Source organism: Bactrocera latifrons, unplaced genomic scaffold, assembly GCF_001853355.1.
Source record: "Bactrocera latifrons isolate USDA-ARS-PBARC rearing strain unplaced genomic scaffold, ASM185335v1 scaffold_615, whole genome shotgun sequence".
Classification (NCBI taxonomy): domain Eukaryota; kingdom Metazoa; phylum Arthropoda; class Insecta; order Diptera; family Tephritidae; genus Bactrocera; species Bactrocera latifrons.
In genome coordinates, this window is record NW_017537285.1 from 105714 (window position 1) to 117446 (window position 11733).

At 36.5% G+C, this 11733-nt stretch overlaps 1 protein-coding gene across 1 annotated transcript in view; it reads left to right on the forward strand.

The window, feature by feature from the left end:
* LOC108975127 (structural maintenance of chromosomes protein 3) overlaps window positions 1-7632 on the forward strand; it is a 69846-nt gene extending 62214 nt beyond the window's left edge. Inside the window, exon 6 of the mRNA XM_018943427.1 lies at window positions 7371-7632. Within this exon, the coding sequence (XP_018798972.1) occupies window positions 7371-7583 (213 nt within the window). The 3' untranslated portion in view covers window positions 7584-7632. The remainder of the gene's footprint in view (window positions 1-7370) is intronic.
* Window positions 7633-11733: the final 4101 nt, after the last annotated feature.

An 11733-nucleotide genomic window follows, 5' to 3' on the forward strand; every position in this document is an offset into this window, starting at 1 on the left:
TACATATCTCAAAAACTACTATAGCTATGTCAACCCAACTGTATAGGGTCGTTTCTTTTAGGCATTTCCATATACAGTTCAATAATAACCACGCCCACCTCCCATACAAAGGTTATGTTGAAAATCACTAAAAGTGCGTTAACCGACTAATAAAAAACGTCAGAAAAACTAAATTTTACGGAAGAAATGTCAGAAGGAAGCTGCATCCCGGCTTTCTTTAAAAATTTAAAATGGGCGTGGCGTCGCCCAGTTATGGACCAAAAACCATATCTCATGAAGTACACCACCGATTTCAATGAAATTCGGTATATAATATTTTCTTAACACCCTGATGACATGTACCAAATATGGGTGAAATCGGTTCATAACCACGCCTTCTTCCAATATAACGCTATTTTGAATTCCATCTTATGCCTTCGATCGATTTGCGTAGAAAAACCTGCTTTTCCTAATTTAAAAAATTTGTTAGGAAATGTGCACCGCACGATAATGTACGGATTCACATTGCCCGGGGTTTAACGCCTGGAATTGAATAAAAACGTCGCGTTACTCCCCAAACATCCTTATAATAAGAGAAGTGTGGGGATAGTTGCTCCGCAAAGTTTTCGAGCGCAGCCGACAGGTCCAAACGGCGCCTTTTTTTTGCAAAATCACCCTCGATTTCGTAATTTATGTTTATATTAAAACTCAAGAACGGCTGAACCGATTTGGCTGAAAATTGGTGTTGAAGTAGCTTGAAACCTCGGGACGGGCATACGCTACTTTCTATCGTTTTACTACGTTAAACGTCACAATAATTCATAATTAAAAAAAAACATATTTCAAAACATAAGCATGTGTTCAATATTCATGTAAGAATCATTAGAAAATTTTTTTTCTTCAAAAATTTATATACATTTTTGTTTACATACACAAATATATACATATATATGAATTATAGATGTAATGGGGTTTCGTCCATAGCTGAGGTATGCTCAGCCGCTCCAAGGTCAGCCTTGGGACTCATGAACCCTTAGTAAATAAAATGTTCACTTTTGTGATGAAATCCACACCCCTTTGTGTGGACAGCCAGACCAGCTTATATGTATATCGCGAGTCAGGTGGAGTATCGCTGTRATTTGGYGTGTCAGGCGTTGGTTCTTGTCGAAGTCGTGTTGGTAATTACCGCAAGGTGGTGGTCYTTCGGCACTCTGGTGAGGAGCAGTCACTTTCAGACGCGGTGCTGACTGTACGGCACAGTGCAGCGTTTACAGGTAACGGTGCACTATCGTGTGCAGGCAGGGGTACTGACGCTGGTCCAGGCAGCGCAGGTATGGTGTCGGTGCACTAGTGTGCGGGCTGCGATCGTGACGCTGTTCGAGGCAGCGCAGCTGTGATGTCCCTGTATCGCACCGCAACGAAGACTACGGTTGCGCACTGCGAAGACATCGATTACGTGTTACGGTGGAGGCATTGTGAACACTGGTATCACACCGAGGTGTCATACCTTTTCAACGCAATGCCTGCGAATACCTAATTCCACTGTGTGAAGCGGAGGCATTGCGAGCACTGGTATCACACCAAGGTGTAATACGTTTTCAACGCAATGCCTGCGAATCCCAGCAAACTACCCAACTTCTACTGCTTGCACAACTGGCTGCTCCACTTACCCCCGCCTATTGCTTGCTGCTGTCCGACCGTCCTGTTCGGCGAGCTGTAAGAAATGAYCGYATTCGGTGTGAAGTGCTTGCTTATATAGCCGTATAGCGCAGCTTTGGTCAGTGCACTGAAGTGAAGTTTAGTATGGTGGAAAGCACTATGTGTGAAATAGAAGCATAGCGCAGCTTTGGTCAATGGTGGAAAGCACTAATATAGAAGTAAAGACTATGTGACTATGTTGAGGTATGGTAAGGATAAATGGTGTACAGTGTTGGAGTAAATTATTGTAAGGTGGTAAAAGCCACGTTATATAGCGATAGATGTAACTGAATAAGAAAAGATTGAATCATAATTTGAGATGAGTGCGTAATAGCTGACAAATATTACTGTTTTCTTACGTGTAGTACTGGATTTTAACAGTCGATTTTGCAATTACATTCGATGAATGTTGAACAAAGCATTACCATATGATTAGATATAGGGCGAGAGAAGTGCCCTCTTCTGCTTTACTCCTGCAGTGTTATTCACTATACCGAGAAGCATATACATATATGTGCAGAGACTGTGAAGATGTTGCATCATACATATTTATGTATGTACTATTCCTTAAGGGATCGTCTCAGTGTTACCCTCCGAAAAATTACTGATTTTCGCAATTTTGTTTATTGTTCAAATTAAGGAATCGGTCCGGTTTTTTTATAAATAAATATCTTGATGACGAATACTGAATGATTTTTTATGCTTATCGTAGGCCCTGAACGGTGTCCACGATTGCAGCTGCAATTTTGATCTAAAACAAAAATTTCAAAAGTATTATCAATATCTAGGAAAGTCGCTATTGCGCTATGGAGAGGTTTTTTTCTTCTATGAAATGTGACATAATGGCTGCGGTTTGAACAAAAAGTATCGGCCCTTTTTTCGACAGTTTTTTGTAGAAAAAAGAGGCAAATTAAAAAAAAAAAATTGAGATAAAGAATGATGTTAAAAATGTTCTCTCCAAATTAGGACCAGATATCTTCAAAACTCTTCCTTTGAGAGTGAAAAACGTTTGTCTGTTACCCACTCTGTTTCCTTTCTACAAGAACCCCCGTAGCGACTGTAATAGTTTGAATTTCGATTTCTAAATTTGAGAGTTTATCACGGTGTAAACTATCCGATAATGCAAAAAAAAATTTTTCAAAAATTTCACATAAGGATCCTTTAAGTCCTTCATATACCACGCCCGATAAAAACGATATTAAGGAGGTACGGTAATTGGCTCAGATTGTGTGTTGATGGATCTCGCTATTTGTGGATTTGGCAGAACACACTTAGGCTACAATCATCTTTCCGACCACATCACAAAGAAGTTGATAATGCACCTTGTTCTTCACCCCTGTATTTGAATAGCACATACATCGATAATATGTCATATGGGTTTGTTTTAAGTAGACAAATTTACGACTAAATATGTGTGTTCTTGTTTAATTTACGTTATATTTGCATTGTGGTGTGCTTAATGCTTGTAAATGCATAATCACATAAAATGTTTGTTTACGATTTGGATGGCCTCAGTATGTTTAAAGATATTTTAACATTATGTCGAGGGTAAATATTTGATTGCGCGGACTGGATGGTTTTGATGCTTAAGCTTTTTACATTTAGTTTTCCTTCTGTGCTATTAATGTCGCTACTTCTTTTACTTAACTTTTGTGCCCGGTGTTGCTGCGGTCGTAGGTTTACGTCTACCTCGTCTACCACCAGCACCACATCGAGAACTTTCTTTTAGGTTGTAGCAACAGAATCATCCGAGTTTACTTTTATACCACCATCGTCGGAGACTTCAAATTTCACATCGTCATTTGACTTTTGGTCAGGTGGATCAGAGTCCAGTGTTGAACGCTCGGATGTAAATAAAACGCAAAATATTTATTTATTCAGCGATCTTTATTTTATTGTCCTGAAAGTAATGCCCACCAAATGTAATACACTTATGCCAACGTTTTTTCCTGTCCTTGAAATCCTTTCCCAATATTTGCTGAATTCTTTGATGAGTAACGCTCTGAACATATACGAGTTGTGTTCAAAAAGTATCGCGAATTTTGTGACTGTGGCATACGGAGAAGCTACCTTGGACCGAAGCAACGTTTATCGGTGGTACAAAATGTTCTCAGAAGGCTCAGAAGATGTGACAAAAATTGGCTTTTGCACCACGATAACTCCCCTGCTCACACATCGTTGCTTGTGCGCGACTTTTTGGCCAAAAACAACMCACAAATGATGCCGCAGCCACCGTATTCCCCAGATCTGGCCCCTGTGACTTTTTCTTGTTCCCTAAACTGAAGAGRCMCATGAAAGGACGACGTTACGCTTCTCTTGACGAGATAAAGACTGCATCGAAGGAGAAGCTGAAGAAGATAAAAAAAATGATCTTTTGAAGTGCTTCGAAGATTGGTAAAACCGTCGGCACAAGTGTATAATATCTCATGGGGATTTCTTTGAAGGGGACAAAATAGATATTCATGAATAAATAAATAATTCTTGAAAAAACACAAAATTCGCGATACTTTTTGAACACACCTCGTAGATAGCGACACTTCATGCTAGACCGACAGTAATGTAAATGGCGTCGTAAAGCCTGCTACATGAACATTAGTAAGAAGATACCGACATAACAATGGCCGGCATGTACACAAAACAACACAGATGTCCATTTTGTACTTACATAATTTCGTTGTTGCCATACTTATACCATTTCACTTCACTTCAATGAAATTTTAATATTTTGTTCAAAGTGAAAATTTATTAGAACCTTGAATAATTTTACATATTATATTAGTGGCATCCATTCTTCTCTGCTCTGCTCTCTACTGTCGTCGGCAAAATAAAAAATATTTTTAAATTAGCGAGAGCGACAACTGAGAGCCTGCAGTCGTGCAGTTGTTTAAATAACTGTGTCCATTAGAACGTGTGTATTTTGATATTTGAAAGAGGTCGCTTAAAGTCTGTCGCGCTCCATATGTTCAGCACATGACTGATAACTCTTAGTTCGGCTTTAATACATGGTGGCTGATGAATGATTAAATAATTTTTTTCTATTTAATGAATCTGGTTAATTTTTATTTTGATTTGCAGATGGACTTTTGCATTTAACAAAAATGGATAACTGGGACACTAAAACAAGAATTTGGATTGTCCGCCGCTATCACCACTGGAGTCCGTAGTTTCGGTTCAAAGAGAGTATAGGCGCACGTATGGCGGCAATCCTCCGAGCAGATGGAYCAKAATGAGACTTGTAAACAATTTTGCCGAGCATGGGACAGTCAACAGAAGACCTTACCATAGAAACCCTTCAGTTTGAACGGAGGAAACAATCGCTGCTGTAGCTGACACGAAGCTTATCTGCTCAAATGGGTGTAAGCAGACAGTCAATTATGCACAAAGATTTGGACTTATTCCCATATAAAATTCAAATGGCCAACAAACTGAACGCTGCAGACTTGCCGATTCGCTTGGAATTGGCTTGCCAGAAAATGCTTCAAATGGTGGAAGTGGATGGAAACATGTTGAACTGTCTTTTCATGTCTGACGAGGCCCATTTCGATTTAAAYGGCAACATAARCAAACAAAATTGTCGAATATGGAGTGCTTCCAACCCACAGATACTCCATGAGACGGAGTTGCATCCACTTCGTGTCACAGTGTGGTGTGCAGTTTCATCACTCTGCGTTGTCGGGCCCTACTTCTTCGAAGAAAACGGTCACATCGTTACGGTTACTGGAGAGCGTTACTTGAGCATGTTGGGAGAGTTTTTTTTATCCAGAATTACGCGGAATGAGAATTTCTTTCAACTCTGTGTGGTTTCAGCAAGATGGTGCAGCTCCTCACATAGCCCAACCTGTTATGACAGAATTGCGACGGAAATTTCCCAATAAGCGTTGGCCACCCAGGTCGCCTGACCTTACTGCACCTGACTTTTTCTTGTGGGGTTATTTCAAACAGGAAGTCTAAAAGCACAACCAACAAATGAACTAAGGCAATCCATTCGAGAAACAATTGCGGCTATTCCTGTCTAAACTCTCTAAGCAGTAATGAACAACATTTTGGTAGGATGCCGCACATGCATCAACGAGCAGGGGGGCATTTGAATTCCATTATTTTTAAAACTAATTAAGCTATATTTAATAAAATTGAATGAGCTTTAACATGAATAAAATAAAAATGAATTCCATACACTGAAAAAAAAAAAATTATTTGAGTTTCTTAATGTAGCAAAATTCACCAGCCACCCTATATTTGAGCACAACATCATGTCCTCAGTAGCAAGCCGTTTATGTGCCGTTTTTTACATTCGCTTATTGTTGATACCACTATGGTTATAATCACATATTATTCCTGATCTTTTAAACGGTTAGTGATTGCATTTCGGTGGCGGTAGGTCGCAATAACAATTCATACCATCTTAAGCCCAGTTTCATGTTTTTATTTTTTTATTTTACCCTGTTCTTCACTTCAGAGTTCTGTTTCACGAGGCATTTAAAGTTTAGAAATAAAATTACTCATAAAATTGATGTTTTATTAAAGTGTGTTGATGCTTGCTTATAGCTTTTTTCTATGAAATCATTGACAGTTCACGCTTAAATTTTGCGGCAAATTTTTAACCCGCAAAGTTAGCAAAGTGCGAACTAGGACTAGATGAGGGGAATATCAGTTTACGGAAGGAAGGGCATACAAATATGAGAAAATCAATAACATTCCCCGAAAACTTGATATTCATCGCAGAATGGTTGCGGGAATACTAAATCTGTTCACAAATTAAAGAGCGGAAATTTACTTCATATCGGAATTGTACAGTTGTATGAACAAAAAGAGGTAAAATAATGATACGCATTTTAGAAAGAGAACACATATTTTCAAAAAAAATAAAAAATCATTAAGTAGAAATATATTTGCGCGGGATTTTATTATTAATTAAGTGTGTGGCTAAGCACACAAATAGAATACAAACGATAATTAGATGTGTGCTGAGCACTCGTTTGTACATATGTATTTGAAGAAACAGTGGTTCATAAACTGAAGTTATAATTTAAATGTGCAGAAATGTTATCAGCGCGTGAAAGTAGTGACCAAAATTAAAAAAAATAAATTAATTCATTAATTTGGAAGCAGCTGAAACTTTAACCCAAGAACATCTTCCGTGACACTTATTATACTTTTTATTATTTGTGTTACATTTTATAAATTTATGGTAGTTATAAAGAAGCTTAAAATTGTTATGCAATTCTACAATTGTTATCCACAGTGCAACTACCCATATATACGCGCGCTCTCATTTGCAAACAAGATATGGGAAAATACGTTGTTCTCAATTCCCTCTTCATGTTTGCTCTCGTTATCTAGCCCTCAAAAAGTGCACGCGTGGCCGAACGGTGCGAAATGCCACTGAGGCCTAATATGGATAATGTGAATGAAGAAAAGTAAATCATTGCGAATGAACACGAAACACAAACGAAAAAAAAAAAATGTCTACATACATACATATAGCTATTTTAAGAAGGTATACACATAAGCTGATATTTTATAGCACAAACTTCATCATCTTCTACTTTCTTGGTTGGTTGATATTAACAGATTTCCGCTCATAACCAATGCTTGGTTTGGTTTAAAATATACTTATATAATAATATTTGTAAGACATTTCGACGTAATTATACAAAAAATACGGTTCATTGTTTTTTTCTTTTATTTTTTAGGCACTTGATGCTCAACATAGAAAAGCCGTGGCTGATATGATACATGAATTAAGTGATCAGGCTCAATTTATAACTACTACATTTAGACCTGAGCTACTTGAAAATGCTCATAAATTTTATGGAGTTCGTTTTAGAAACAAGGTCAGCCATATAGATTGCGTTACCAAGGAACAAGCAAAAGATTTTGTCGAGGATGATAACACTCATGCATAGATTTTGTGAATTACTTTTTTATCAATAAAATACTATCTTTTAAGTATAATTGAAAGCTAGAATGTATCTAAAAATTTTTTTTTTTTAATATTTTGATTACTTATTTGAACATTTAAGATTATTTATTTAGCTTTATTAAATAAAAAACGTTACGTTAAATAAAAAAACGAAACGGATCAAAATTTTAAGTTGATCGTGCTCATTACATGACAGGATTGCAAGGAATAGTTCTTGTACGCCTTGCTTTGAGGCTGGCCACGAAGTTGGATTTCCAGATTAATTAATATAAGTTCCAAATAATTGAAAAATGTGGATTTTAAACTTTAACTTAGTAATCAAAAGATACATTTTTCAATAATTATTCTTCTTCTCTACTTGCCAGTGAGCCTAGTCGCGAATGCGATGATCGTGTGTTTAATGATGACATGAGATATTTAGTCTTGCTTCGTTTACTTTTCCGGTCTGGAGAAAGCAGAGCTAACGGTGCGATTAAACCGCGGGCGCCAGCAGCTGTATCTTCTCTGGGTCAAACCACGTCAAGGAGTCCATGAAAATTTAAAAAAATCTTCGATTTTGAAAATTAGTAGGCCCTTTGGAAGGGGACCAGACGCATACCCTGTGTTATAAATATTTCGTCAAAATTATTTTTTATTTTTTTGTTAAAGTTATTGCAGGTTGAAGCTGAGCATGATAAAATTGTAAAATTATTTTTTCGTAAACTACTGGAGATAAATTGATGAAATTTTGTGAAGACCAAGTTCAGACATAGCGGCATAGAGACAGTTCCCTTTCGTGCCTTTAAAGGCTTCTTTAAAATCGGCGAAGAGTTTGTGTGCGCCGGTTTTCCTTACACAATTGTTTTGTAAAATTTGGCGCATTGTGAAGCTACTGCCACTTTGTATTGTGGGAAAGATTAAAGCCCACCGTCAACAAACTGATTAGACCTTATGCCAAAGTCCCATATATGGTTTCCGTACTATAATGTACTACGATAGAAGAGCAGAAACCATGTACCATCATAGCGACACACATATAGTATATTACGACATTGAATTTTATCAGCTGATGCGAGTTATAAATTTAAAAACGTATAAAGCAGAAAAATGAATCTCAACTTAATAATAACTGTAAACAATTTTAACATTTTATATTACTTGAAGTTAAATATTATAGATGTATTGCCCTGGAGAAAGGAATTTCAGACACCGTACATTGTGGTCTTTGGTAAGTTCTCAATAGTTTGTTTTCTGTGTTCTGAATTCTTAAGACCATACCTTTAAAAGAAACGAAACGGTATTGATTTGTATACAGTAGCTTCTTCCGCTAAGTACAGATAAGTCGGAAGTCTATTTGCAGTCGGACGCACAACGGCATTAAAAAATGTCACTGCGATAGGGTTGTTTTCAAAAATAATGCTATTGTAATTGAAGGTGTTGATATGCCAACACTTATGATTGGGGATTCAGCATGCAAGCTGCAAAAATGTCTTATAAAACCATTTAAACTTTCAACTGAACAATCCGAAGGCGAAAAAATTTTCAACAAACGTAACATCGGTCAGACGAATAGCTCTAAACGCTTTGGGTCATTTGAAGGCCCGTTTCAGGCGCTTTGGACGAGGTAAAGTAGTCCAAAGATTCTAAACGACACTGTTAATCAGCAGTGAATTGAACAAGAAAACATTGCAAGACAGCCTCATAGAAGCCACATGGACATATGTCAAAACAGTAGCGGAATCGACATAAGACAAGCAATTACGGCTTATTTTTCCACAGTATGTATTCACATAGTTTTGTCATAGAATATATGTACACATACATGATACTTTAAGAGTTAAGAGGAAAAGAGTTTGTTTGTTCCATCAAACTTAGGGCCTCTTCTTCATTTGCAATAGATTTATTTAAATAATGTTCCATCAACGTTTGCTCTTTTTTAGCAATTTCGAGAAGGTGTTCATTGATACTCGTTTTTCTCTTCTTTGCAGATGACGTGGTGGATCCATTTCAACAACGTATCAACTGAACCGACTAATGAATCCGAACCTATGGAATAAAAACATACATACATATAATATATTATTTCATGTAAATATGTATTCATGTACATAAATAAAATCTTTAATATCTATTTTATACGAATCGTTTTCAATGCTCTCATCTGTTAATTCTTGTGTGAAATTTGACTTCTAACCACCACCTATTTTGTGGATATCTTCATAGTACTCCTCCACTAGGGCCAATAATCTTCCTTTTCGGTCTGATATATTAATATTAATTCAATTAGCACAAAATGTTTGCTTATTTACGAAGCTATACTTTTTTGCCATGTTGTTTCGTAACTCGTCCGGTGCCAGCGAAACCCGTGCTTATTTGCCAGCTGTGTGCATAAAAGGGACAACACTGGCCTACTAAAAAAAAGTAGGTAGCATGAATCACATTCCCGCTACTAGATGTCAGCTGACATCTCTAGTCTACCTACAATACTCATTTTAATTTCTCCGTCGGCCGATAGCCCATGATGCTAGTGCTGCGTATTTTCTTAAGTTTGTATAATAATTGTATTATTATGTAAGCTTTTATAAAATAAAAAAAAGATAAAAAATAATTTCTCCGTATATTATGTTCACAAGCACTTGTCAGCCACCGCATCGCGCATCACTCATACGCCCTGGCATACACTAAGTAATGTAAGCTTGTATGGTACTGTCCTGCATGAGGTCAGCCGTTTCAAATATTGGTTTCTGGCAATTTATGTGAATAAACCAATTACACTGGCCTACAAAATAATTGTTTGGTTTGGTGCAGTTCTGTGCGCATCAGTAGTCGGTATAGTAGGTAGAATGAGCCACATTCCCGCTACTATATTTTTTGTTCTTCTTCCTTATGAAAAAGAGTTGAGTTGTTTTCTCGTATCAACTTACAAAATCCACCAAAATAAGGTATTAAATCTTAGGCAGCAAAATGAGTGTAGGCTAGTGTAATGGGATGCCCAACTTATTCCAGTGTGAGAGCGAGTTAAAATAAGCATTTTTTTTATAACATTTTCCATTGTGACCAGATCGAACGAAATAAGAATTTTTGGGCATTTAGATTGAAGTGCCCAATTGCACTTTCCACACCACCCAAGAGGTATGCAAAGCGGCGTGTTACGGATATAGTTTTGAGTGCTCGGTTCCCCTTCAGGCCTATATCACTCATTAATTAATTTATTCAATTAACAATTCGTTAATATATAACGAAAAAAACAAAACGGTAATTGTATACATATAGCGAAAAAAAAAAACAATAAGAATTAATGTAAAAAATATATAAAAATATTTACATATACAAATGCCTCCATTTAAACCCCAAATTATAATTTTGCTTAAACAAAATTACTTTCTAATTTAAAGCCTCCTTATCCTACTTGTTTAAAAAATTTTTACTTTTTTATTTTCTATCGTAAATTTAAGTTTGCTTATTGTAACCACTAAAAAATAAAAAAATGGATACCTATAGGTGTTAAACACACAAGATTTTATTCTTAAAATTAGGGACAGAAAGGTCTTTATTTAAAAATTCAGTTTAAAAAAATACTGTCGAATTCTTCTAAAACTCGTGCTTAATAAATTTTTACAAATGCAATAAACTCCTCAGACGGCTTCACTAAGTTGCATTTGTCTATTTGATTTCGATGCATGAAGATGAATTCGTCCGAATTAGTTTCATATCCTAAATATGGTTAAGGTAGGGAACATGTTTGCAGTTTTAAAAGCTTTAAATAAAAATAACGCATTTTCTTTAAAAAAATTAATTTTTAAACTACTATCTAATGTGATTGATCCAACGAGGGAGTGTCCACGCCGTGGTAAACCTTGAAAATCCTGCCAAGAAAGGTCATTCTATAGTGAATCACTATACACATAAAGTAGAATATGATTACTATGTTCCGAAATTACTGTATCATCAGGTTCTAAAGGCAGTCCACAGATTTCTTTTGTTACGACTTTTACGTAACGTAAGCCCTACGATTTTCTAAACAAACTAGAGAACATATATTCTAGTACCTAATCTGCTTCGAATCTACCCAAAAATATCTTCTAAACTGTCTTGACATAGTCGTCTCGTCTTCAGGTCCGGAAAACCTTAGAGTGACAAAACTCGCCACAATC